We start from the raw sequence: 22479 nt of genomic DNA on the forward strand, positions 1-22479 counted from the left end.
TGATTGCAGTATGTTAAATTTATATTAGCAGTACAGAATTTGCACGCAACTAGCGTGTGCTTCGGCTTATGCTCTCTGTGTTGCCGTAAAATGCGGTTTTGCTACTAGAAAAAGTGCTGTTCTTGTACTGGAGGCAAACACGATCTTAGCAGTGCCGTGTCTTCTGTATCCTCAGCTGTACTGCTTACTGTGAGCATCTTGTCTGGAATACCTGACACAGTCACGCTTATCTTCTTACAGTTTCACTGTCTTTTTTAAAACGTCGGTATATTGAATTTCTTGGAGAGTGTTTACGTAACGTACTAAAGGATCAAAATGTTTACAGCACATAATTACAGGGAAATAAACTACCATAATTCTATTTTATATTTGAACATCTGAATCGTATTTATTAACATTAGTGCCTAGTGATGGATGGTCCGATGCGTGAGAACAATATATACCTCGTACTGTGACTTTGACAGTCCTGTCTGTAGCTTTAAGACAAGGCGGGAGCCGCCTTTCGGGGGCAGCGCTCCGCCGGCTTCTGACAGGTCGAATGGACGCTCCATCATAACCCATCGATAAATAAGCCGTCGGACAGCTGTGCTGCCGCTCACAGACAGATGTGCACGGCGACTGCGGGGAAGCGCCTCCATCTCAGCAGCGAGAGCCTGCAGTATGTAGGAAGATGGGAAGAGTGACTTTCGAGCAGCATCTCCTCTCTGATGACTTGATATCTACACCAGGAAGCTGAGATCACGCAGTTTAACACACAAAACTGCGCGGAGTCGCACTTTTCTCGGGTTGAGGGAAAGATGGGAGGGAGATTATCGTGTGTCATAACACTGGACTTTAAAAATAATACGTAGCTTCACGCAGTATGTCACCACATTTCCTCTGCTGCGATCTGTGCTGTCCGGCGGAACACGGGACTAAAGCGAAGGGCTTCTGAATCATGGCAGCAAAAGAGGATCTTCAGAGCAAAGTGACTCCGCGGAGGCTGAGGCACAGCCGGCCGGGCGCAGTTAAGCAGGGACCTAATCTGGACGTGCTTCTCTCAATGGGTTTCCCCAAAACCAAGGCGTAAGTAACGCGGCTGGACGCTCACTTCGTTTCCGTCCCCTGGCTGCTCTGTAGCTTCTGCGCATTCTGAAACGCAGCTGCATATTGCCGTCTTTAATATTAAATTCAACAGTGTGAATTAAAGTGACTTTAGTTCGTTCGTCCGTCGTATGATGCACATTGATTGAATTTAAAGGTTCAATAATTTTAACTGACGGCTACAGCAATAATATCAGTAATAATGGTAGCAATTACTGCAATAGCTTTCAAGAAGCTGACACATTTTTCTTTAGCTGACATAAAGCTGTCCACTTTCTTTCGTCACGGACCAAACAAAAGGGACGTTAATGCCGGCGTGAGCGCCCTGGGACCGTTTCCAGTGTTGGTCATGCTCATCTTCATTTTCATTCTTTGTCTGCGCTTGTAACATTTTCACGTGCACTGAAGTTATATCACATGCGACGTAATCTTCGTATCCTCCTTCATGTCCATCTTCATGTCCACCTCATTGGCTTTTTGCTGGACGCCGGCGCTTCCTGCAACAGCCCGCCCTACCACCGTTACTTACGACGTTGTCGTATCCCAATATATGTAAATGCGTCTTACCTTGCTTTTCATTTTCGGTCATAAATTATGCAAGATGCACTTCTTAACTCCAATGGAAAAAAATCATTCCAAAGCAATAAGATTAAGCATTTGTAAAGCCATTTTTCCCAACCGAATCGATACTCTTGGGCAGAAATAATAAACTGTCAAATTGGTACGACGGGACGATCTTCAGCAGCGTACCTTTCGAATTTCACAAAATGTCAGCACATTCCTATATTATAGTATTATAGCATATATTATGCTTATAAAATGAAAAATCACGTGTTCCACTTCCTCAGTTCAGTACTTATTTTTATACACTTCTGCATTTTTGGAATTAGAATTTCCTGAACAAATATTACTTACATTTACTTAATTCTATATTGGAGTAATTTTGGTAGGATTACATGTCTTGATTTTTTAAAATGCTTTTCATGCTTGGTTGGTTTAATATTAACATAATATTGCACAGGTTTTCCATGTACATTTCATTAAAATATTTGTTGCAACATGAGTCACTGCAGAAGGTGGTCTCTCTTCCCCTCAAAAAGGTCAAGGTTGCTACGTGCAGATTTAGACCTTGTTGACCACAAACCAGGAATGTGTCTCTTCCTGGTCTCTCCATGTTAAATGGATTTTCTTAGATGCCCCCCAAGTACATCTCCGCAGATCATAGTCCGTCCCTTGATTACGGCTACGACACAGAACAGAGCAGTGATTCAGACCCACTCTCTTCTCAGCCTTTCTCCTGGCTTTCCTCTGGGTGTGTCCTTGCAGCACGTGTGCGTCGAAAGCTGGGGATTCTGGGATATGTTGACACTGAATGGGCTCCCTGTATTCCCTGCAGTCTTGGTCATTGTTGCAGCACAGGGTACAACTGCGGTGGCAGCTGGGGTCAGGGTGTATGTCAGCTCGGACCGAAGCATGCAGCGCTGGAAGCTTTTACTATGTATAGCAGATGTTTTCTCTTCAGATTAGCTCATCAAAGCCGGTTTACATGCTGCATCTCATACTGTATGTAACATGTAACGAGACAAAACCTGCTTCTATCTGAACGTGTCTCTTGTTCAACAGTATTGATGTTGTGCAGCTCCAACTGATTTCAGAGGGAAACGCTGTTCTGCTTGGGGGCCTTTTAATCATTAATATGACTGTGCTCCTGGGTGTCTCTGAGGATCTGGGTTTGAACACATGTGGTTCGGGGAAAGAGGCCCTTGCAGACCACAGTTAGAGGAGGCCTTGCTGATACCTTCACCATGAGAAGAAAATCTGCAGAGCACATATAAGCCAATATAATATTAGTAGTATTGCTGTGTTTGATGTGAGTGGCAGAATAAATCTTTATATACGTTGTTGTTGTTGCTTGAGGGTGTTAACTAACGTATGTGCTGGTAATACGCCCTCAGAGACAGAGAGAGAAATACATACACTTACCTCAATTAACATCGTCGTGTTCTCCTCCTGTGGCTCTTTAAGTTTTGTCTAGTTGATAAATGACTGGGTAGGCCAAGGCCGAGCTGTGGTTCCCAAGGCTGAGCTGTGGCTCCCAAGGCTGAGCTGTGGCTCCCAAGCCTGAGCTGCGGGTCCCAAGGCCGAGTAGTTGCTCCCAAGGCCAGGCTGTGGCTCCCAAGGCCAGGCTGTGGTTCCCAAGGCTGAGCTGTGGCTCCCAAGGCTGAGTAGTTGCTCCCAAGGCCAGGCTGTGGCTCCCAAGGCCAGGCTGTGGTTCCCTAGGTTGAGCTGTGACTCCCAAGTCCAGGCTGTGGCTCCCAAGGCCGAGTAGTTGCTCCCAAGTGCAGGCTGTGGTTCCCAAAGCCGAGTAGTTGCTCCCAAGGCCAGGCTGTGGCTCCCAAGGCCAGGCTGTAGTTCCCAAGGGCCGAGCTGTGGTTCCCAAAGCCAAGTTGTGGTTCCCAAGGCCGAGCTGTGACTCCCATGGTCGGCTGTGCGCACTGAGGCAGAAATGCTCCGCTTAGTTGCGCCCTGAGTGCAGGTCTGTTCGCCTCTGGTGAAATGCTATTCTCTAAGGGGCTCCTGCTTTTCATTTGGCCCCGTAGCCCGATTTCTCAGCCCCTTGTGGTTTACTAAGCCAGTGTGTCAGCGAGATTGTATGTTTCCTCTCGACACTTTGGTGTATTTCTCTGCAGTAGCTGGCATTAGGGGGGAGGTTTACTGGCTCTGGCTGAACAGAGGGGCCATGAGGTAGGACTGGGAAAGGCTGTCCACCCAGTGACCCAGCTTGTGGCTCCGTCAAAGCAGATGCCACCTCACTGTTACTCCTGACACGGATCTGGGGAGGAACATGCTGTTTTTCCTCGGGGTGGGGGGGCTTTGTGCCTATGCTTAGCCAGAATCAAGCTCCTAGTATCTGAGGTCGCTTCTGTCCTTGGTGTGTTCACCTGGCCTTCGTTTTGGAGCTGGCTGTACTCTGCCATGGTGGAAGAGTGACGGCTCCTGCCCCAGCCGGCTGCTTCTCCGCTGTTGCACGAGCCTGACAGCTACACCAGCACCAATGATATTTTTATCCTTGTGAATAAAAATGCCAACACTGTATTCTGAATGTAGAATGCCACCTTTCCACATGCTCTGTGTTATTATTGGCAACACAGTGCATCAGGCTCAGTGTCTCTGTGGGTGTATCACATGTGCCGTCAGACCAAAAGCTCTCTGGCTTTAAAGCTGTCATTGAACCGAAGCTTAATTTACAACTGACAAAGATGCTGTTTGCCTGGTCATCTTAGACTGCAAAGATCAAACCACAGCCTTCAACCGTTAGGTTGAGAAACACGGCAGGAAAAACCCTTTTTGTGCATTAAGCTAATTCTCAAGAACCCATCATGGTGATGAACACCTGAGCACTGTCCTTGACCTTCTGCTCCAGCATCGCCATGCATCTCCAAGTTGCATTCCAGAGCAGAAATATGGATCCACGGCAAAAATTTCAGCCACTGTTGCCCTGGTTACCATGGCCGCCGAATAATTTCTTAAACGTATTTGTTGCATGGGTGTCAGCTGTTAAAAATAAACACAATAAAAATATGTAAAGAATGAAGGCATAGTCCATGTCATCAAGCACACGCGTTAATAGTGCCAGTCCCCAGACGGGGAGGGTGCTGTGATTCTTATTCATGGCTCCACATGTCTACTGCTGACTAATGTATGAAAGACCAAACGCCAGAGTTTCTGAGTAAAAACCAAAAAAAATACAAAAGCTAACTTCTAAAAGGAATTTAGCCATTCTTTAGCTAAAGTAATTCCAAGAGCTAAAACAACCAGATATTCATTGGAGTTGAAATTTCCTGCCTTAACTGAAATGTTTGTGAGATCCTGCTGATTGAGGACCTGCATGTTAATGCCAACATGCTGTAATAAACCCGTCTGCTAATATCACTGTTTTCTGGTTTAGAGCAAACTTTCCTAATTTTGTTGCTTGAGCTCCTGGCTCATTCTGAATGGTTCAGGTCTAAGTGAACTTCTTTAATAATTAGACTTGATTAAGTTGTGAAATACCCATGTTTAGACCTATCAAAGATGGAATGCATTAAGAAGCTTTTAAAATAAAAATGCATCTTTGTTAAGAGAGTAAAACCTGTTTTCTCACTTTCGTTGATTTGGGTCACTGACATAGGCCTAATCCGGTACAAATTTAACCTAAATAATATTAATCGCTGCTCTAGTTATCTCCTTGTGTAGGGGCTTGAAATAATTTGCGTGACTTAATTAAAGAAATTAATGAATATTTCAGTGATGTGTTCCGCTGACAGCTCAGTATCTGATCCCTTGTAACCCCTCGCGATCTGTTATCTGTTCCACCTAAACTTCGTAGACCATCCTCCGCAGTAACACCGCCTGCTCCGTTCAGGAACGGCTCGGCCAGCAGCCGCAGCGGTTCATCGGTGGGATTATCGTTTGCCTGGTTTGAGTTAAAATAAGAAATAAATAAAGGAGACGTGGGTTTTCTTATGCAAGTACTTAGTGGGCAGTTCATTGTAGAAATTGTCATTCCCCTTCCTGTTCACATTAATATTGTTAATGTAGTTGATTATTTATGAACAGCACCTGTGAAGATCGCCCCCTGGCTGCAGGCTTCATTAGGCAATGCATGAACACACAGGAGTGCCACTGGTTCTGTTTGGCCCCAGGGTGCCTATGTGCCCAGCTGACAGTAGATGTCGCTGTAGAGCAGTGACATGGGGAGGGGAAGCCCAGGTACCTTGCAGAACATGAGGTCCTCCATGTCCTCTGGGAATTTTTTCCACAGACTGCTACTGCTACTGCTAATGTGACACAATTTGGATCAGTCTGCAGTAGGACAGGCCCTGGTTTGACCAGTGCTTGGCCACTGAGCTTCTTATCAGCAGAGAGGCTTTCGGTCACGCAGGATGTCAGGGACTGCAGCCCTCTGCCTTGTCAGTCGCCTCACACCCATTTCTTCCTTAGCGATCCATGCAGGTTCTCTCTCTCTCTCTCTCTCTCTCTCTCTCTCTCTCCGTCTATCTCTCTCTAGCTCTCTCTGACCTAGGGCTCTAGACTCTTTGTGCCAAACAGGAAGGCAGAGTTGTATACATGTTGTGAACACTGCTCCTCTGCCCTAATACAATGATAGCTAAAACAATTTCTTCCAGTGCAAGGCTTCCGTGAATAGAACTAATCGGTTACACCCCAGCCTAAAAATGTTCTCACTGCATCCCTTAGAGAAGGAAGCAGTGGACAAACAGTATTTTAGAGTATTCTTAGAGAAAGCAGGAGTATTACCAACAGTAAAAGTGGAATAAATATATGCCATGTTGTACTGGTTCTGTGGGTGTTTTTGTCACCATGCTTGGGATGTTTTTACATGTCAATTTCCCAGTAATCGTGTATATGTGTGTGTGTGTGTGTGTGTGTGTTCCAGACTGGTTTAATCTCATCTGCAGTATTCAGGTTTAAATGCCACCGATGTCTGTGTCAAGGCCTGATGGTGTTTTTGTCATCTGGAAATAGGCCTGCTAAAGATTTCACTTACATTTAATTACATGAATAATATATTCATGTAATTAATAATAAATTATATTTTGAGTTCTGTCTGCTTTAGAAGTTGGAAAATAGCCCCAAATAAATTATTTAAAAAATAATTTCATCTCTTTGTGCAAGAATTGGTTTGTAGCATTAGGGAAAAACCCCTGGCGGTGAGGCCCGTTACTTACGGTAACTCCCGTGCCGCGCTCCCTCCTGGCGGTGAGGCCCGTTACTTACGGTAACTCCCGTGCCGCGCTCCCTCCTGGCAGTGAGGCCCGTTACTTACGGTATCTTCCGTGCCGCGCTCCCTCCTGACGGTGAGGCCCGTTACTTATGGTAACTTCGGTGCCGCGCTCCCTCCTGGCGGTGAGGCCCGTTACTTACGGTAACTCCCGTGCCACGCTCCCTTCTGGCGGTGAGGCCCGTTACTTACGGTAACTTCGGTGCCGCGCTCCCTCCTGGCGGTGAGGCCCGTTACTTACGGTAACTTCGGTGCCGCGCTCCCTCCTGGCGGTGAGGCCCGTTACTTACGGTAACTTCGGTGCCGCGCACCCTCCTGGCGGTGAGGCCCGTTACTTACGGTAACTCCCGTGCCGCGCTCCCTCCTGGCGGTGAGGCCCGTTACTTACGGTAACTCCCGTGCTGCGCTCCCTCCTGACGGTGAGGCCCGTTACTTACGGTAACTCCCGTGCCGCGCTCCCTCCTGGCGGTGAGGCCCGTTACTTACGGTAACTCCCGTGCCACGCTCCCTCCTGGCGGTGAGGCCCGTTACTTACGGTAACTCCCGTGCCACGCTCCCTCCTGGCGGTGAGGCCCGTTACTTACGGTAACTTCGGTGCCGCGCTCCCTCCTGGCGGTGAGGCCCGTTACTTACGGTAACTCCCGTGCCGCGCTCCCTCCTGGCGGTGAGGCCCGTTACTTACGGTAACTCCCGTGCTGCGCTCCCTCCTGACGGTGAGGCCCGTTACTTACGGTAACTTCGGTGCCGCGCTCCCTCCTGGCGGTGAGGCCCGTTACTTACGGTAACTCCCGTGCCGCGCTCCCTCCTGGCGGTGAGGCCCGTTACTTACGGTAACTCCCGTGCTGCGCTCCCTCCTGACGGTGAGGCCCGTTACTTACGGTAACTCCCGTGCTGCGCTCCCTCCTGACGGTGAAGCCCGTTACTTACGGTAACTCCCGTGCCGCGCTCCCTCCTGACGGTGAGGCCCGTTACTTACGGTAACTTCCGTGCCGCGCTCCCTCCTGACGGTGAAGCCTGTTACTTACGGTAACTCCCGTGCCGCGCTCCCTCCTGACGGTGAGGCCCGTTACTTACGGTAACTTCCGTGCCGCGCTCCCTCCTGACGGTGAAGCCCGTTACTTACGGTAACTCCCGTGCCGCGCTCCCTCCTGACAGTGAAGCCCGTTACTTACGGTAACTCCCGTGCCGCGCTCCCTCCTGACGGTGAAGCCCGTTACTTACGGTAACTCCCGTGCCGCGCTCCCTCCTGACGGTGAAGCCCGTTACTTACGGTAACTCCCGTGCCGCGCTCCCTCCTGACGGTGAGGCCCGTTACTTACGGTAACTCCCGTGCCGCGCTCCCTCCTGACGGTGAGGCTCGTTACTTCCGTGCCGCGCTCCCTCCTGGCGGTGAGGCCTGTTACTGAGCTATGGAGCCTGGACCTATGGAGCTATGGAGATTACATTCCTGCACCATAAAGATATTTGTATCCTGGATATTGGAAGCTTAAGTCCCCTGTGGAGGTCACAAGGTCGTGTCTTTGGGAAGGACTGTGATTCACTTCGGTTAAAAAAAAAAACACAGATAAAATCTGTGTGTTTCACTTTGGAAAAAATGTCTACTAATAACTGAATTCTGTGTAATTGCAATTCCATAAGGATATCTGCAAATCATGAGAGACCTGACACACTTCCTCATGATTCATAATGCTGTCACCTAATTATCTGGCTAATGTGACTGTGGAGGGGGGGTGGGCCTGGCATGGGGGTGGTACTAGCACTCCTCCCACAGGGGGCTGTGGTTGGGTAGCCCAAGGCCTGAAGGTATCTGTAGACATGGCGCCCTCATCGCTGGAGTGTTTCGGATCGGAGTTAATGCTTCTGGCGTTGCATCAGATCAGAAAGTGAAAGAAAGCCAGTAGAGATCTTTGAGTTTCTTGTTAGTTTTGTTTTAAGGGTGGGTCTCCTGCAGGGTGCCATTGTTGCTGTGTTTCCTGTTTACCTTGCTGACCACGCACAGACGTGTGACCAAAAAGGCATGATTTCCTCCACCTGATGGAGTTCCTCCTGGGATTGAAGCAAATATGGGGAATATTTTGTTCTGTCATAAAGACCCCCCCCCCCCCCCCGCAGTACCTCCTGGTAAATCTGCCCCAGCTGTAAACTATGTGATGCTCTTGGTTCAGTCTTGGTTCGCACTCTGGTCCAGTTTGGAGGGTGATTTGGGATAAAATCACAATGGGCACCTTGTTGAAGCCGATCAGCCCTTTGCCATATTGCTAATGACCACATGACATCAGGCCTTCCCCTCCCTTTGACAGCAGGCATTGAATGTGCTATTGTTAATGGAGGAAGTGAGTCAGCACCTGCCTAAGCCTCTGTGCTGTGCTCTCTCCTCTTGTGTGGGTCGATGTAGCCTCTTGAGCAGATGTAGTCGTAGGATTAAGGGAAATAGCGCTGAAAAACCCAGAGCTTTTGAAAAATACGGGTCAGGCAGACGTCAGAAACCTGGGTGGGAGTACGGATGTGGCTATGAATTATGCCTGGATTAAGATGACTGGCAAGACTTACAAACACGGTGCACAGGCCAGCATCTCTGCGACCAAGGACATGAAGTCTTTGCTCATGGCTGCTTGTATGCCGCCCCAGTGGGGCCAAATTCCCGACCTGTACCAGAAGGACACCCACCTCTGTAATTTTAGGTGAGGCACATAGACTTCACAGACAGGCATACATACTTTAGAAGCTTCTCTGAGTTGCTGATCTCTTGGCTGTGTGAGAGCGGGGGCTTCTGTTCCTGTCACTTTGGTGAACAGGAAATAAATAGTTCAGTGGTTACAGACGGATCCAGCTCTGGAGGAACGGCGCTGGGCCCCTGAAGGCCAACACTGAGCTTATCTTTTATAGCTTTATAAAAAGACTCAATTAGTTCAGAGGACTCATTAAGAGTAATTAAATCAGCTTAAGAATATCTGCTCATTAAGAATGGTATCAGGTGTCAGGTAGTTTTTAGCAGAAAAGAAGATTTGCATTTCTCCGGCGCTAAATTGATCGGAGGATGTCTACCTGACCGGACTTCTGTTTTCAGCATAGAATAAACAATGCCTTTGACTGACTGAGTGTTTGTCTGCGTGTGTGTATGTGTGTGTCTGTGTGTGTATGTGTGGTCCAGGTGTTCATTACATTGTGGGGACCAAATGTCTCCAGAATGTGATAAAAACCTGTTACTTTGACATTGTGTTGACTATTTTTTGGTCCCCACAAGGAGAAATTCACCTTTGTAAAACTGTGACTACAAAAAACTAAAAATGCCAAAGATTTTGTATTTTGTTTGGTTACTTATGGTCATGGTTAGGGCTGGGTAGGGTTAAGGTTGTCATTGTTGGGGTTAGGGTTTTGCCCATAGAAATGAGTGGACGATCCCAGAAAAGTATGAGTACAGGCATGTGTGTGTGTGTGTGTGTGAGAGAGAGAGAGAGACAGAGAGAGAGAGAGACAGAGAGAGAGAGAGAGAGAGAGAGACAGAGAGAGAGAGAGACAGAGAGAGAGAGAGACAGAGAGACAGAGAGAGAGACAGAGAGAGAGACAGAGAGAGACAGACAGACAGAGAGACAGAGAGAGAGAGACAGAGAGACAGAGAGACAGAGAGAGAGACAGAGAGAGACAGACAGACAGAGAGACAGAGTGAGAGAGAGAGAGAGATCAGTGACAGAGGTTTTTCATTGCCATGCTTCTGTCCTCATTCCACACCATTCATTAGGATATTAGTCTTTTCTACACGGTCCTGCTTGCTGTCATGCTGGTGTTCTGTTCTGAACTCGTCCAGAGCTGAAGCCGTTCTCCCACTCCCCGTGTCCTGATACAGCCATTGTTGCCTCTGTCTGGTGCATTTCATTTCAGTACTCGATTTTCATTAATGAAAAACAGATCTGACATCACTGTTTATATACCATTGCATGTTATGGACATTAGTCTAAAAATAATGTGCGGAACATACAGTACAGGAAGTGACCTTATGGAATTTATAGGAGATAGCTGAGGGTCAGCAAACTGATATTACACAAAGCTGACTGGGCCGTGACACCATTGGACACACTCACTCTTCAAGTCCTGCTGCATTTCTCAGGTGTTTAGATTTATGTTTGCTATATTCTTGTCGGTGGTTCTACATTTTTACATACATTTACTTAGGAGACTCTTTTGTCAGAAGTGATGATGTACATGTGAGGATTAGATAGCAGAATGAGGGGTCCCTGCAGCAACTGGCCTTGCTCAAGGGCCCAACTGTGAAGTCACTCTGCGCTGTGGGATTTGAACCAATGTCCTTCTGATCGCAGGTACAGCCCTGAGCTGCAGAGCCCCACACCACCCCCAAGGTTCAAGTGATATTTTTAATTATGCTTTAAATAAACTCTGTGGAACCTAATGCAAGGTACAGAGACACTGAGGAGTGTTCTCACTTTGAAACATCCAAAGTGATATGGATGTGCATGTTTTAATGAGTGTGGAGCTTTAATGAGCCTGTCTCTGCGTGCTTAGTCTGATGCCCTCTGCCTCTGATTCTCTTTGCCTCTAGGCTGAAAGCGCTGGTGTCAACAGGAGGAAGGAGTGTGCAAGCAGCTTGTGACTGGTGAGTTAAGGACACTTCATACTTCGCTTTGCCAGATACGCTTTCGGTCACATGCAGGGTCAGATGACGGAAATTTTGTCACCAGGGGTTTGCGCCAGACAGTTGTGGATGGTGCGCGTGTAGCCCAGATTTTTTCTGTCCAGCAGAGATCATTCGTGTGCATGTATTTCCGCTGTGCATGCACAAGGAAATTGACTAGCTGTTACCAGTAGGTGGCAGCACTGATTTTCATAGGGTAGAGGTCAACCAAGAAAGAGTAGAAGAAGAACAGCAGTACGTCTAGCAGTTTTGGTGAGCTGCAGTATGAGGATGGTTGGAGGCGCCACATTCCTAATTTTTTATATCCAGACATTTCACCGAGGTTCTTGGTATCTTCAAAACAACAATAATGAGGCATTTTGAAATTTTGACAATAAAATTTGCAGTATGACATATTACCTTAGTACTGCTCCAAGCCTAGACAAACAAGACGATCAGCCTAGACAATCATCAGGAAGTTTTAGGAGACCTGGAAAATACACCCAAAATGTAATCGAAAGTGACCAGGCTTGGTAAATTCTTATTTATTTACACACATGCACATATATATATACACTCATGCATCCTTAAACTTTGAATACAGTGGGACCCGCTTATAGTGATCATGGATATAGTGATCAACTGCATATTCCGATCAAAAAGCTTGGGACAGAATCAATCAGTCCACTTAGTGTTCATTTCGGGTCTTTTTATGCATGAAAACATAGAGAAAAAAATAGAAGTACACTTTATTTTTTTTTACTTTACTTTGATAAGCCTACTTTGCCTTGCGGTAACCCATCTGCTTCCAGCTAGCTACCTGAGGCTAATGCGGTGTACCGAGAAAACATGACGGGAAAAGAAAGACATTTTCTCTCAGCGACAAATATAGACTCATCGCAGCTTTTGATAACCTGCAAAAAACTAGCCACTGACATGCAATGGTGAAACTACAATAAAGGAATATTTTATGTACAATATTATGCTGCATTGAAGTGCTGAGTAGGCCGAGGAATCGTGACGGTGGCAAAGGAAAATGATGAGAGGTGGACTGACACAGAGTTTTTCTTTAGGTTGCTCTCTAAAGTGACCCCACAACAAGCAACAGTAACACAAAAAGCATGAATGACAAGGGAAGTTACACTAAGTACGGTGAAGCTCACACTGATGGTATGTAGTTACACCATGACTAAGACACGCGAGGATCAAGGACCAAGTGCAACCACAGTTAAAGGCACATGCGGCAACTAAATACACAGCACTGCTGTACTGTATTTTGCAGAAGTCAATAAAATTCTGTAAATAGCAACACTGTCCGTTTTATCACCTTATTTTCATGTAATAAATACACAAATGTCAGTTAGATGGTAATCTGCCTGAGACATAAAGAAAAAGGGGGGGAAATGGTTATAATGATCATCTGCTTATAGTGCTCAATTTCACCCAGACAGACGTGATCAATATAAGTAGATTCCACTGTGCTTTGAATGCTAGAGATGCACAGTATATCGGTTAACATATCGGCCGATATTTGAAGCTGAGATATCTGCATCATTTTGATCTTTAATGTGTGATGTGTCCGATATTTAAACTTCATCAATATTCAAAGTTAGCAGGACTTGAGCTAAAGACACAGCTACTGAAATTATGAACATGATGATTTCATTGGACGATTAGTGCTGAAAGTGTGACTCATTCACTGCATGCAAAAGGTCTCAAAGTACCAACGTACAACATGTAACTCTGGCCTGCAGGTCAATCTTTCCTTTTCCACAGATTAAAATCATGCACAGGGTTAGATGATGTAAATTTCATCACCAGGGGGTCCGTGCCGGACGGCTGTAGATGGTGCTCGCGTAGCCCAGTTTGACAACTTCCACCCCCCAGCAAGGTGCCGGCGAAATTAGACAAAAATAAATCAGTTTTTGGCACCGGTCAGAATTTCCACACCAGTGAGCCACTAATGAATGCACACCGACACGCACAGATGCACAGACATATTGCTAGTTTATAAAGCAAACCCTGAGACTCACAGTAGTAATGTGCAGCCTCACATTAGGTATTGCAGTACTGCTGCTGCCCCCTACTGGAATCACACTATATTTTTTAACTTCAACATTGCCCTTCCTAGTATTTGAATTGGCTTCATCATCAACAAAAATGAATGAAGACCTAAGCATGCAGATGCTCTCCCTGCATCTTGAACACCCCCCGCCCCCTACTGGCTGTCCTAGGCTCTTCTCCCATGTGGACGACCCCTTCCTCGATGAGCCCCTTCCCCGGGAGTTTGTGTTGTACCTGCGCCCCAGCGGCCCTCTGCTGCACCAGCTCTCGCACTTCTGGCAGCAGTCACGCCTCATCTGTGGGAAGAACAAGGCCCACAACATCTTCCCCCACATCACACTCTGTCAGTTCTTCATGGTGAGCTCCCTCCAGCCTGGCTGATAGCCCTTCGTCAGATGTAGGCTGCAACATATTGGATTTCACTGACTTTAAGTCCTCCATGTTGCACAGTGTGCAGATAGCAAGGTGGAGCCCCTTTGTGAAGCTCTGGAGTCCGTGGTGAGTCAGTGGAGAGGCCGCTTCCCCAGCCCGCTGCCCCTGGAGCTCTACACCTCCTCCAGCTTCATCGGCCTCTTTGTGGAGGAGCAGGTCGCGGAGCTTCTGAAGAAGTTTGCTGCAGATTTTGCCACGGAAGCTGCTGCACAAGCAGGTGGGAAGAGAGGACAAGAGGTTTCTGAAATATCAAATACACAGCAAGCTTTGCTTCATAGTACATGTAGCGTGGCAGCACCTTTAAGATATTGAAACATGTATTTTTATTTGTCACCTGGCTGCATTGTTTATTATTATGAGTGATCTGGCAGCATTTTGTATTATTATTAGTGATCTGGAAGCATTGTGCATTATTATTGGTCACCTGGCAGCATTGTGTATTATTATTGGTCACTTGGCAGCATTGTGTATTATTATTGGTCACCTGGCAGCATTTTGTATTATTATTGGTCACCTGGCAGCATTGTGTATTATTATTTGTCACCTGGCAGCATTGTGTATTATTATTGGTCACCTGGCAGCATTGTGTATTATTATTGGTTACCTGGCAGCATTGTGCGTTATTATTGGTCACTTGGCAGCATTGTGTATTATTATTGGTCACCTGGCAGCATTGTGTATTATTATTGGTCACTTGGCAGCATTGTGTATTATTATTGGTCACCTGGCAGCATTGTGCATTATTATTGGTCATTTGGCAGCATTGTGTATTATTATTGGTCACCTGGCCGCATTGTGTATTATTATTGGTTACCTGGCCGCATTGTGTATTATTATTGGTCATCTGGAAGCATTGTGTATTATTATTGGTCATCTGGAAGCATTGTGTATTATTACTGGTCACCTGGCCACATTGTGTATTATTATTGGTTACCTGGCCGCATTGTGTATTATTACTGGTCACCTGCCAGCACTGTTAATTATGTAAAATTACCTTTAATTTCACAGTGTGTGCATTGATTGGTTTAGCAGTTAATATCTTTTTAAATTCAGCATCAAATATGTCTCTTCTTAGACAAATAATATGCTTTCTTACCTACAGCTGTCATCGCATTACTGTCTAAATGTGTAAATGTGCAGTGAGAAGTGGCAGCAGCATTACCCTGTAAATGTCCTCTGTTGGGTTTCCAGACAGGTACCATGGTGTTATGCCATAAACTCCTGTCTGCCCTCCTCTCTGTCTCCAGATGTCCATGTAGAACCCCATAAGAAACAGCTCCATGTCACCTTGGCCTACCAGTTCCAGACCAATCACCTCTCTTCACTGGAGAAGCTGGCCAAAGGAATCGAAGTATCACTTGGCTGTGACTGGCTTGCTGTTCTCTTCTCCCGAGATATACGATTTGCCAACCATGAGGTACTTTCCTCCTTTCCTGTTGGCACAGTTCAACAAAATGTTCTGCATTATTTCCCACCTCACAAACTGATGGTACATGCAGTTCTTTCCATCTTTAACTCACTGATGATCCAAAACAGTAGAAAATACTTACCCTGCTAAGTTCACCCAGGGTCACCTTTTGTTTACCTACCTAAATGCTGTCCTGAAACTTAGGATTCAAATCTTTTTATCCATGGCTTTCATACCCTGGTCATTTTGTGCACCTTTTCTTGCCTGTTTGCACTGTGCTTTCTGTGGTGCTTCAGCTTGTCAGTATAACAAGGTGCTGGCTGATTACAATGAAACGCTTTGTTACTTTGTTGAAGCAAAAACCTGCCCAACATAATTATATACCTGGTTTTGCCCCTGTGCCCTAGACCCTATGGGTTACGTACCCCATGCTTATATACCTGGCTTTGCATTAACGTCCTAGACCCTATGGGTTACATACCCCATGCTTATATACCTGGCTTTGCATTAACGTCCTAGACCCTACGGGTTGCGTACCCCATGCTTATATACCTGGTTTTGCCCCTGTGCCCTAGACCCTATGGGTTACGTACCCCATGTTTATATACCTGGCTTTGCACTTGTGCCCTAGACCCTATGGGTTACGTACCCCATGCTTATATACCTGGCTTTGCATTAACGTCCTAGACCCTACGGGTTGCGTACTCCATGCTTATATACCTGGCTTTGCACTTGTGTCCTAGACCCTACGGGTTATGTACCCCATGCTTATATACCTGGCTTTGCATTAATGTCCTAGACCCTACGGGTTGCGTACCCCATGCTTATATACCTGGCTTTGCACTTGTGTCCTAGACCCTACGGGTTGCGTACCCCATGCTTATATACCTGGCTTTGCATTAACGTCCTAGACCCTATGGGTTACGTACCCCATGCTTATATACCTGGCTTTGCATTAACGTCCTAGACCTTACGGGTTACATACCCCATGCTTATATACCTGGCTTTGCACTTGTGTCCTAGACCCTACGGGTTATGTACCCCATGCTTATATACCTGGCTTTGCATTAACGTCCTAGACCCTACGGGTTACATACCCCATGCTTATATACCTGGCTTTGCACTTGTGTCCTAGACCCTACGGGTTATGTACCCCTACGTGCCTCAGAATGAAGACGAGCTGGAGCTGGTGCCTGGTGATTACATCTTTGTGCTGCCTGTAGAGCAAGGCAGCACCAGTGAGGGCTGGATCTATGGCACCTCCCTTGGCACCGGCCTGTCTGGCCTGTTGCCTGAGAACTATGTGGACCAGGCTGACGAGTCAGACACCTGGGTCTTCCATGGGTGAGCCTCTGGAGCACAGCCACTTAGCTGCCGCCCTGTCGACTCGCATGGAGACGAAGCCTGTTGACCTTTGCTTCATATCCTGTTCAGGTCTCACTCCTTTCTCAGCTGTAACCCCCCAGCAGGCATGGTGGCTCTGGTCAACAAAGCTGCAGATGGGCTGCTGGACGGCCCCTTCATCGGCGACTCGAGTGCCATGGGCCAGGCCCCCCTCGGCGTTGTCTGCCAGCCCATGCAGGTACAGCTTAGCACAATCTCCAGAAGACTCCGTTAGCACATAATAGCTGGCCATGTGAGATGGCTATGTAATCTCTGGGTCTTACCTGTAATCTGTGCTGCTGTCTGACAAATATCCAGGTGTCATATTGGTCTTAATCAGGTAGCCAGTGTATCAGTCACAAGCAGTGGATGGTGAGGATATGATTAAGCCGACTTGCTCAGGTACTGCGGGTCTTCGGCCAGACCAAACCGCCCAAGAGGACTCTCTTCGTTTGTCGCCATGGTGAGCGGATGGACGTGGTGTTTGGGAAACACTGGCTCTCCCAGTGCCTGGATGCCAAAGGTGAGGCTCTTTGTGGAATGAAAGACCCCGTTGCCTCCAGTGGAGGGATTGCTGAGCATCGCACTTTCACTTGGGTGACCTGGCGCGTGCATGTAGTTTGCAAATATCTACCCCACATGAAGCCCTCTGATTTCTGTGATTAGCTTATGTGGATAAATGGTTACTGCAATACAGTGGGTAATAACATATGCGTACATCTGATCACGGTGGCATTATTCATTATTGTAGACTTATAGAAAAATTAAAGTTACAGGACGCACTTGTCAGTTAACTCTACAGACAGACTCGGAGAAGTAGCGAAGGCACCTATTAACTGCATGCTGTCAGTTCAGATTTGTGTTTCGGATGATGCAGGGCGCTATGTCCGCACCAACCTGAACATGCCGACGAGCCTCCTGCCACGCAGTGGAGGATATCGCGACTATGAGAAGGATGCCCCCCTCACTGTGTTTGGGTCAACCCAGGCCCGGCTTGTGGGTACGTAAGTTCCAGCCCCACCAGACCCTGTGTGCGTCAATCCAAAGGAAAAAATACACTGGATTGAAAAAGTTAAAATTACACCAAATGGTTTTTCCAAATAATAATCTATCCAGTAAATAGTATGCTGGGTTTAGCCCTGACTGATCTGTATTGCACTCAGAAGGGCTGAAGGCTTTTTAAATATATTTCTTTTTTATTGATTTCTATATGTTTGTAGGGGAGGCTTTATTAGAGAGTAACACTACAGTTGACTTTGTGTACTGCTCACCGTCCCTGCGATGCGTGCAGACGGCCCACAACATACTCAAAGGTACGTAAAACCTTCCGTGTGCCACAGCTCTCTCAGCCTTGATACTCTTAATTTCTGTCGCTAATATCTTCTGAGGAAGCACTGGATTGTCTGTGACTCTGAGATCTCCGTTCTACCCAAACCTAACCTCTTGCATGCAGGTCTGCAGCAGGAAGGCAGAAGGAAGATTCGAATTGAGCCGGGGCTTTTTGAGTGGACGAGGTGGGTGTCCGGACCCTCACTGCCTGCCTGGATCCCTCCCACAGACCTGGCCGCAGCCAACCTGAGTGTCGACACCACGTACAGGTGAGGCCTTGGTGCCCAGCACGCAGCACGCAGCACGCAACACGCAGCACGCAGCTGCAGCCTGTCTGTGCCCTGATGGCATTCAGTAAGACACACAGGCATGTTCACAATTCCACTCTGCAAGCAATTGGCATGAGCCTGTTTTCCTGCCACTGGTGATTTTTACCATCATACTCCACAGACCTCATATTCCTGTTAGCAAGCTGACTGTGTCTGAACTGTACGACACCTACATCAGCCGGAGCTTCCAGGTGACCGAGGACATCCTCACAGACTGCCTGAACATGGGTACTGACTTCATGCATTGTAGTTACTGTATACTGCCTTGAATGTTTTTCTCTTGTAATTTATTGAACTTAGTTTTTTATTGTCCATGTTTCTGCGGCTCCCCAGGAAACACCATCCTAATTGTGGCGCACGCTTCTTCCCTCGAGGCCTGCACTCGACAGATCCAGGGTCTTAGTCCGCAGAACGCTAAGGACTTTGTGCAAGTGGTGCGAAAGGTAGAAGCACACCTTTGTAGCAAGGCTCCGCCGTGCGCCCGTGTCACTCACATATGCCAGTAAAAATGTTTCGTGCAAACGCACTGGTGCACGTGACCTAAAATTATTGTTACGGTATTTGTCAGTTTTTGGACGGTGACAGTATATATTATATATTAGTTTTTTTCAAGTTTTGGGAAGAGTAGTGTTCCTTTATGTAAATAAAAAAGCAGTATATTGAGTATCACTATTACAGTTGGGTATGGGCAGTCTTATTTAGAACAGATGACATAGCTAATGGTTTCTCATATTTGTTTCATAAACGGTGCATTTTGCATTTCAAATAAAACGCAGGGTTGCCAACTTTGGTCAACTGCCAGGAGTGAGATTTTCAATTTGTATTCTCCATTTTTGTATCTCTAACAAGATCCCCTACCTGGGCTTCTGTGCCTGTGAGGAGGGGGACACCGGCCTCTGGCAGCTGGTGGAGCCCCCCGTCCTGCCGCTCACGCACGGACCCAATCATAGCTTCAACTGGAGGGAGACCCTGCTGCAGGACTGAGGGAGCTAGTCTGTCCAAATCTCCACCCCAGAACACCCCAGGGACCTTGTCTCCTCGGTACAGATGTGTTCTTCAGGGAGGTGGCAAGAGTCTACTCTGACTCTTGCTCCAGGCTCGGGGCCAGAGATGGGCCCCGTCACAACTCAGAGTGAAGCTGCATTGCAGGAAACATTTCGTGGGAGAATCCAGTAATGGATTTCATGCCTTATTTTAAAAAATCCCAGATGCACCTGTGCTCCAACAAGCTGCATTTGTAGCCCAAATGACTCATATATAGGCATATATATTTATATACTTGTCAGACTGATGTGACATATTTTACAGTCATTGATTCGGGGGCAGCGGTTGGTTGTTGGTTTTCAAGGCATGTGTTTTGGACTAAGCCGTGTCTCACCTGAGCGAGTTATTCATGTGCTTTTCCTGATCACCATCGCTCTGCGAGTTATTCATGTGCTCTTCCTGATCACCATCGCTCAGCGAGTTATTCATGTGCTTTTCCTGATCACCATCGCTCAGCGAGTTATTCATGTGCTCTTCCTGATCACCATCGCTCTGCGAGTTATTCATGTGCTCTTCCTGATCACCATCGCTCAGCGAGTTATTCATGTGCTCTTCCTGATCACCATCGCTCAGCGAGTTATTCATGTGCTTTTCCTGATCACCATCGCTCTGCAAGTTATTCATGTGCTCTTCCTGATCACCATCGCTCAGCGAGTTATTCATGTGCTTTTCCTGATCACCATCGCTCTGCGAGTTATTCATGTGCTCTTCCTGATCACCGTCGCTCAGCGAGTTATTCATGTGCTCTTCCTGATCACCATCGCTCTGCGAGTTATTTATGTGCTCTTCCTGATCACCATCGCTCAGCGAGTTATTCATGTGCTCTTCCTGATCACCGTCGCTCAGCGAGTTATTCATGTGCTCTTCCTGATCACCGTCGCTCAGCGAGTTATTCATGTGCTTTTCCTGATCACCATCGCTCTGCGAGTTATTCATGTGCTCTTCCTGATCACCATCGCTCAGCGAGTTATTCATGTGCTCTTCCTGATCACCATCGCTTAGTGAGTGTTGATGCGAAACCCAAGTTCTGTGTGGGATGAGAATACGTATACTTCCGGTCCTGCTGGGCTGTTCCAGCAGGCTAAATCTAATTTAACCAGTGTGCTCCTTCTGCTCCTACGTTATTATATTCTGCTGCTATACATCTTTCATTAAGCAATGTGTTCAAAGGCACAAAAATTTCTTTGGGTTTTGGGGTTCATAAGCATGACCTCCTAACCAAGATGTGAATTCCCTGCATACTGTTGAATATCGTGTCTATGCCCTTTCAAACCCTAGTCTAAAAAATGCAGTACAGTGACACAATGAGCATGATGAAAAATGAGTATTTGCAGGGAAATTCTACACCACATTCCCCTCACATTAAATCTCAGGGTCTGATAGGATGAATCTCATCTTTAGCAGAGTTGAACTCTGATGTTTTTTGCACAAAGGATAACTTAATACATTAGGCGATTAACAACTGAAAATGCACATATACAGGTATATCATTTCTATAACGTAGCAGAAATTGTGACACCTCGAAAATTTTCTATTGGATTAATTTTTAGGCCAGTTCACAAATCATTTTTACTCTCTCCCCATACATGGATTTTTAATCTTTCATGTTTAGGCTATTTTATTGACATTGAAATTCGGGAGAATGTGAGTATTATGTTCAATTTGTTCAAATTATGTTCACTTTTTTCTGAAGTGTCTGTGTTTTACCATAAAGATAAGTTTGAATTTTTCTTTTTTCATCATTTCGACCATGAGAACCATTTATTGCTTTATTAACGTAAGTGATGGACTTTGCAGTGCAGTATTTATGTCTAGCGTCTGGGATCAAATTTTATACACCCAAATCACTGGTGATGCATTGCTGTACCCGGAAAAGAGTGTCAGATGAATTACCTGGTCTAAGTAAACATCTCAAAATGAATCACATTTATTGTACATTTTGTCCTCATATGTAATGTTTGAAGCATAGCAAACATTCGAGAGCTTTGCTGGTTTTTTTTATTCATGTTTGATACTTTAATTTTGTCTGTATATGTATAAAAAAAGTGTCATCAACCTTTGCACAAAATGTCAGGCACACAAAATCATTCGATATAATGCACTGAGATTTGATCTTTGCTCATTTTCTCTCAGCTGAGTCATCTGGCATTTTACTTTCTATGCTTTTGCCCAATTACAATACTAATATTAATACTAATATTTTCAGCAAAATTTGTGCAGACATTTTATCCCCCAGGTTACAGTGCAGGCCAATGACACATAATTCACAAGCCATATAAAATGACATTAATAAAGTTCATCTTAAAATATGATGAATGCTAGAGATATTCATTTATTGTTAGTGTGTTGTTAATGTATTATAATACACAGTCTGTAATTAAGTGTTTTATATTTTAAAAACATTAAGTCCGACTTTGCTCATGGAACTTAAAAGGAAGTCAGAAGTTGTGACCAAAGTTCATTGTTCTGTTTATACTAGTCAATCTTCTTTTAGTCATCTAGTCATCTAAATATTTGTTTCAGAACTGTGGGAATTATTGCTTGTATAAGATTGTTTTGATTAAATAAATTAAAAGTAAAGAAATTAGAGAATGAATGGGAGAAAGAAATTATTACAGGAAGCCTGGTGCTTTACTGTCCTAAATGGCCGTTCATGCGTTTGAGTGGATGGACCGTAGTGTTAAAAAAATACAACCTGTTTTCTGTAAGCAAGCTCCAAATACTTGAAGAAACAACACATCTTTCTATTTAATTATTTTTATGCATAGACAGATGTGGCTGTGTTGAGCGCATGTGTCATATTTTGTTACACATGATTGCCACAGTATTTGATTCTTTAAATAACTCACTGCTTCAGAAATATATAAATTATGTTTGCAAATAAATGTTTTATTACCTGAAGGTTTCCTGGTCATTTTTGTTAACAAAACAAAAAGCTTCATTAGTCTTAGTGCCAAGATATACTTGGTCAGCCTAATTACGATATGCAACATGTGTC

The 22479-nt window shown here is 45.8% G+C and overlaps 1 protein-coding gene across 2 annotated transcripts; it reads left to right on the top strand.

Moving 5' to 3' along the window:
• Window positions 1-583: 583 nt before the first annotated feature.
• On the top strand, window positions 584-22382 carry LOC125712254 (ubiquitin-associated and SH3 domain-containing protein B-like). Of its 2 annotated transcripts, XM_048982120.1 has the most exons (15): window positions 584-1065; window positions 11182-11220; window positions 11421-11474; window positions 13727-13913; window positions 14007-14205; window positions 15236-15405; window positions 16532-16740; window positions 16831-16978; window positions 17182-17302; window positions 17657-17779; window positions 18000-18092; window positions 18233-18377; window positions 18559-18665; window positions 18771-18880; window positions 19287-22382. In XM_048982120.1, exons 1-15 carry the CDS (start codon window positions 938-940, stop codon window positions 19419-19421), a joined length of 1968 nt encoding a protein of 655 aa, XP_048838077.1. In that variant the 5' UTR covers window positions 584-937; the 3' UTR covers window positions 19422-22382. The 2 variants fall into 2 exon arrangements, with proteins under 2 accessions (XP_048838077.1, XP_048838078.1); XM_048982121.1 differs by lacking the exon at window positions 11182-11220 and having other exon boundaries at window positions 585-1065.
• Window positions 22383-22479: the final 97 nt, after the last annotated feature.

The sequence above is a fragment of the Brienomyrus brachyistius genome, chromosome 17 (assembly GCF_023856365.1).
Source record: "Brienomyrus brachyistius isolate T26 chromosome 17, BBRACH_0.4, whole genome shotgun sequence".
Lineage (NCBI taxonomy): Eukaryota > Metazoa > Chordata > Actinopteri > Osteoglossiformes > Mormyridae > Brienomyrus > Brienomyrus brachyistius.